The following is a 5,179-nucleotide window of genomic DNA, read 5'->3' as shown; positions in this document are numbered from 1 at the left end:
ACTCTTTCTGCTTCGTGTCTGGCTCTAGCGCCATCCTCTATCTCAACGGGGACTTCGAAGGAGGAACGTTTTACTTCACCGAAATGGATGCCAAGACTGAGACGGTCAGTGGCCTCTGCATGTGCCTTTTGGGTGATTGTGGCAGGGGCATGACTGGGGCTGGGTGCCTGGCCACGTTATGCCTCTGGGATCTGGATTAGACACCGCTGGAAGCACGGACAAACTGCTCCTCTCGCTTGCCCCTGCCAGCTCTGCCTGGCTAAACAACTTAGTCTGAGAGACTGCGGTGGGAGCAACCCTGAGCTGGTGAGGCTGGAACTGCATGGCTGTCAGGGTGCAGAAGGGGCTGGGCTGGATGCCGCACTCAGCTGCATCTCTCCCAATCCTGAGCACAGAGCATCTGCACAGCGTTCCCTCTAATGCGGCAGCAGGGAAATGGGGCCTGGCTGTGCCAAGCTGTGGGCTGAGCAGGGTTCCCTGTGCGGCAGAGGCACTCCAGTGCTGGGCAGGGAGCACTCCTGAAGAAGATGCAGCCTGGCATTTGTCACAACACCCCAAACCCAGACTCAGCACTGGTTCAGCCTTGCCAGCCTGCGCACAGGGCTCAGGAACTTGGGGAGCATCCACAGGGCAGTGCCGGGGGTAGCTCCTAACCAATCTCCCCACTGCAGGCAGAGGTGCAGCCACAGTGCGGGCGTGCGGTTGGCTTTTCCTCGGGCTCAGAAAACCCTCACGGGGTGAAGGCTGTGACCAAGGGCCAGCGCTGTGCCATTGCGCTCTGGTTCACCCTGGACCCCCGGCACAGCGAACGGGTAAGTGGTCCCAGGCTGCTGCTTTGTCTCCTCTTTCCCAAGGGCTCTAGAGAGCTCTGGGGCACAGAGATGGCTGGATGAGGTCTCCAGCAGTTCACCTCTCCCTCTGAAGCTGGCTGTTTGTAGGTTCTGGTATGCACCCCCCGCCCCCCCGGTCCCATAACAGCAATGCGGGGGCACGTCCCAGCTCCTGCAGCACGCAGTAACCCTGCTCTCACCCGCAGGAGCGTGTGCAAGCAGATGACCTGGTGAAGATGCTTTTCAGTGCAGAGGAGGTGGATCTGCCTCCGGAGAAGATGCCAGAAGTGGAGCTGGCAACCGCAACAGATGCTCCCAGCCAGAGTGTGGAAGGAAAGGATGAGCTATGATGCCTTCTGAGGCTCTGCCCTGCTGGGAAGAAGGGCGCTAGCTAAAGCATTTCAGGACTCCACCTGCCTTGACTGCAGCTCGTGGATGTGAGGCACTTGTCCTGAGCCTCTGACAACTGACTAGCTCCTTTAAAGCCTCTCAGCAGGAGCAGCAGTATCTGTGGGCTGCTTTGATGCCTGGAGTCTGAGCACAGCTGGGGCTGAAAAGGAACCTGCTGGTTTTGCACCGTACCCACCACACCTGGGTCCTTTGTCACAACCAGGCTCCCGATCTCCCATTGCAAGGACACAAATCCTTGGCTACTGAGGCTAGCCCATGGTGGGTCGTGTCACAGACAAGGCTGCACCTGCAGTGGGGACTCTCTCTGCCCCTGGGTGGCAAAAGTCCAGGATGCTGAGGTCAAACACCTTGAGACTTGGTACTTCGGTGTGGGAAAGAGCTGGAGCTGCAGCCAGTGCCCCCCACAGCCCACAGAGGACCTCTGAATCCAAACCATTATGTGCCACAAGTATTTAAGTGCCTTCTGCAGATGATTAGGAAATAAAGGTTTCTTTTCTAATATGCTCGTTGTTTCTTTGTCAGCCGTGTCTGGAGCTCCTGTCTGCTGCTTACGTGGCTGGGATTCCAGGCCCCTCTTGGCTCCCTGCGCTTGGGTTGCAGCAGGGAGTGGGTCAGGGCTGGGGTATAGGTAGGTGTCCTGCGTTTCCCCTGTTTCCCAAAGACCTTTCCACCTGCCATTCTGGTGCCTCCACCTGATCTGCTTATGCTTTTTGGTCTCTTTATGCAGATGATGCTCCTGTCCTTGTCCTGGTTTAGACTCCCTTCTACCTTCTGGCTTTCTTCTCTAACCTCTGACTGAGCCACCCCTCTCCGTATTCCCCATCTGTCCCCCTTCTTGCGCATCCCACAACCTCGTCCTTGGATCTCTGCACCTTCCCAGTACTCCCTGTTGCTCAAGGTCACCCCCTTGACTAGTACCTGCTCATCCTTGCCCCTCTGCTGCCTCTCCATGCATCTACTTGAGAGGAAGAGGAACTGACCGGCGCTGTGGCATCCCTGTCTGCCCCTGCGGTCTCTGCTGCTCTCATGTTCCTTGCATGGCACGAATAGAAGGGTTTGCAATTGTGGGCCTCTTACTCTCCTGCCTGCCCTGATAGCTCCTGGTCTGTCAGTCTCCCTGCCACCTCCTCCCGTGGTTGCTTCTGTCCTTGCTGGTAGTGGAAGTGTTGAGGAAAAGCCAATTGCCCTGCAGCTGGTGGGACCTAAAGCCCCTTTTGCATGGTCAATGGCTTGTACAGATCTAGGATGCATCTCTGCCCAGCAAGTAGGAGAGGGGGAGCTAAGGAAGCCAGTTCTGGTGTGGCTGGGCGATGGCGTTAGCACAGCAGTACTTAGACTCAGGGTCCCTTGGGGAGCGTTTGTCAAGTTACTGTTCTCGCAGGCTTCAGCTTGGCCGCTTGAGGGCAGCAGCACACAAACAGTCCAGTGGAGACGGCGCACGCGGGACGCGAGTGGGAGCTGCAAAGAGGTTGGAATTGAGCCGAGAGAGACTCGGGCCTGGAGAGCAGGGTCGCTTGTGTTACGCAGTGCTGATTGCAAAGCTATTGGTGGCTTGGCTAGCATAGTTACTGCTGACTTAATTTGCCTTCTTCCTGTCTAACCTGCCTTCTCCGTAGCTTTGTCTCCTGCTGCGTTCGTGGAGCCAGTCGCGTCCCGTTGCCCAGAGCATACTGGGAAGTACGGGATGGAGGGAACAGGTAACAGGGCAGACCCAGATTGCTGTGGACACGGAAATCATGCCTGGCGGAAAGCAGCAATTGCTTACCTTGCTGACAGAAAGCCAGTGTTGGCAGAGGTCCCAGGCAGGGCCCCGTGGGGCAGCACTGCAGTGCTGGACAGGTGGGCTGCACCACTTGAGCCCTGGCTCCCAGGGAGTGCAGCAAGTGATTTGGGAGAAGTAGCAGGTGTGCAGCTGACTGGGGGTCTCACTTGTTAGGTGTGTCTTCCCAGCTCCGTTGACTACAGAAGCCTTGTTTCCCACTGGTGGTGGGCTGGGGCCGCCTGGTATTCCTGGTGAGTGGATGGAGAGGGGAGCAGTGTGCGCTGATGCTAATATGCTTCAGGTAGTTTAGAAAGAGGCTTTTATTACCTTGGAGCAAGCCATAAAGCGGACGCAGTTCCCAGCCGTGGACACCCCTGAGGTGACTGCTCCGGGCTGGGGCTGCGTGAGCAGGGTATTTAAGAGTGAGGGTGCACACACAAGACTTGGCCTCTGCAGGCAGTGCAAGCACTTAGCTTTCCCTCCCCAGCTGGCTGCACAGCTCGGGAGCTGGCCAGATTCCACCCATTTCTCTGAAACACCGGGGATTGAGGCTGGCCTTTTAGACCATGTTCACAGGATAGGCTGGCGTGTCTGCTGTGTACGCATGCACATGCGTGTGCTTGAAGAGTATTCAGTTAAACCTTTTGTGTATAAGATAGCTGCCCTGTTGCCCCGCTTTGATCTCTCTGGGACAAAGCCCCTGCTCTAAGCAAAGCTTTGAGGAGAAGACCCCAGTGGAGGATCCTGCACTGCAAGAGGAGAAGGGGACCCCGTGCCACTCAGGGTGCCCGGACCAGGTGTGTCTGCCCGCAAGGCGTTCAGCGCAGCTGCTCTCGATGATGGTGACCTGGCACCACAAGGAAGACTTCGGGGCCAGGCTGCCGTTCAGGACTCCTGCTCCGATTACTGTGGCTAACTAGTAATGTGCAGCAATGCCATCTATCATCGACTTGCGGGCTTTTGACATTGGTCACTTCCTTACACTGTGGGCCAAACCCAGCAACAAGTCAGACAGTGAGATCTTTGCACTGCTACAGGATCACTTTGTATCGGCTCTATCCAGTGCAGCTCTGCATTAACCAGCGCAATCAGCTGCCAGGCCAAGGATCTGCAGCCCATGGCGCTGAGCTGCCTCATCTGTTGTTCCAGTATGAGTCTTGCGCTGCTGTGGGGGGACTTGCTGGTGTGAGGTTCCAGGTGAAGCCTTGCAACGCAGACTCCTCGGAAAGCAAAACTGCACGGACAGCAATGGCCATGAGGATGCATGTGCTCTCGAGGCCGAGGGCTCCAGTTGAGGGACCTTTCATTTCAAGCAGTGTTCAGGAAAATGACCTCATCGTTCCACCCACCCAGCAGCCAGGCTGAGCGGATGTGCTGAAGCAGAGCGCTGGCAGTGACTGGAACACACATTGGACTGCTTTCTACTACAACAGTGTACTGAGGTAGAACAGAGGGTGCTGCAGGCACTGGCTGACGTCACTGCACAGCCACTGTCACTGCATTTCATTTCAAGCAGTGTTCAGGAAAATGACCTCATCGTTCCACCCACCCAGCAGCCAGGCTGAGCGGATGTGCTGAAGCAGAGCGCTGGCAGTGACTGGAACACACATTGGACTGCTTTCTACTACAACAGTGTACTGAGGTAGAACAGAGGGTGCTGCAGGCACTGGCTGACGTCACTGCACAGCCACTGTCACTGCACAGTCCTGGAGGACTGGAAAAGGGCCAATGTGGTCCCCATTTTCAAGAAGGGGAGGAAGGAGGACCCGGGCAACTATAGGCCAGTCAGTCTCACCTCCATCCTTGGCAAAGTCTTTGAAAAAATTATCAAGGTTCACATTTGCGAGAGCCCGGCAGGAAAAATTATGCTGAGGGGAAACCAGCACGGGTTCGTAGCAGGCAAATCGTGCCTGACCAATCTAGTCTCTTTTTATGACCAGGTTACGAAACGCCTGGACGCAGGAGTAGGGGTTGATGTTGTATACTTAAACTTCAGGAAGTCCGATACGGTATCCCACCCCATACTGGTGAACAAGTTAAGAGGCTGTGACTTGGATGACTGCACGGTCCGGTGGGTGGCGAATTGGCTAGAGGGTCGCACCCAGAGAGTCGTGGTGGATGGGTCGGTTTCGACCTGGAAGGGTGTGGGCAGTGGGGTCCCACAGGGCTCGGTCCT

The 5,179-nt window shown here is 56.3% G+C and overlaps 1 protein-coding gene across 3 annotated transcripts in view; it reads left to right on the top strand.

Moving 5' to 3' along the window:
- Positions 1 to 1,738, top strand: part of P3H1 (prolyl 3-hydroxylase 1) — a 19,485-nt gene extending 17,747 nt beyond the window's left edge. For all 3 annotated transcript variants that reach the window (XM_025203677.1, XM_006023180.3, XM_025203676.1), the window contains 3 exons: positions 29 to 104; positions 672 to 812; positions 1,037 to 1,738. In XM_025203677.1, the coding sequence (XP_025059462.1) occupies positions 29 to 104; positions 672 to 812; positions 1,037 to 1,180 (361 nt within the window). In that variant the 3' untranslated portion in view covers positions 1,181 to 1,738. The remainder of the gene's footprint in view (positions 1 to 28; positions 105 to 671; positions 813 to 1,036) is intronic.
- The last annotated feature ends 3,441 nt before the right edge of the window (positions 1,739 to 5,179 follow it).

Source organism: Alligator sinensis, unplaced genomic scaffold (genome assembly GCF_000455745.1).
Source record: "Alligator sinensis unplaced genomic scaffold, ASM45574v1 scaffold512_1, whole genome shotgun sequence".
NCBI classification, from domain to species: Eukaryota; Metazoa; Chordata; order Crocodylia; family Alligatoridae; genus Alligator; species Alligator sinensis.
Note: the sequence above shows the minus strand (reverse complement) of the source record. Positions and strands in the feature narration are given on the sequence as shown.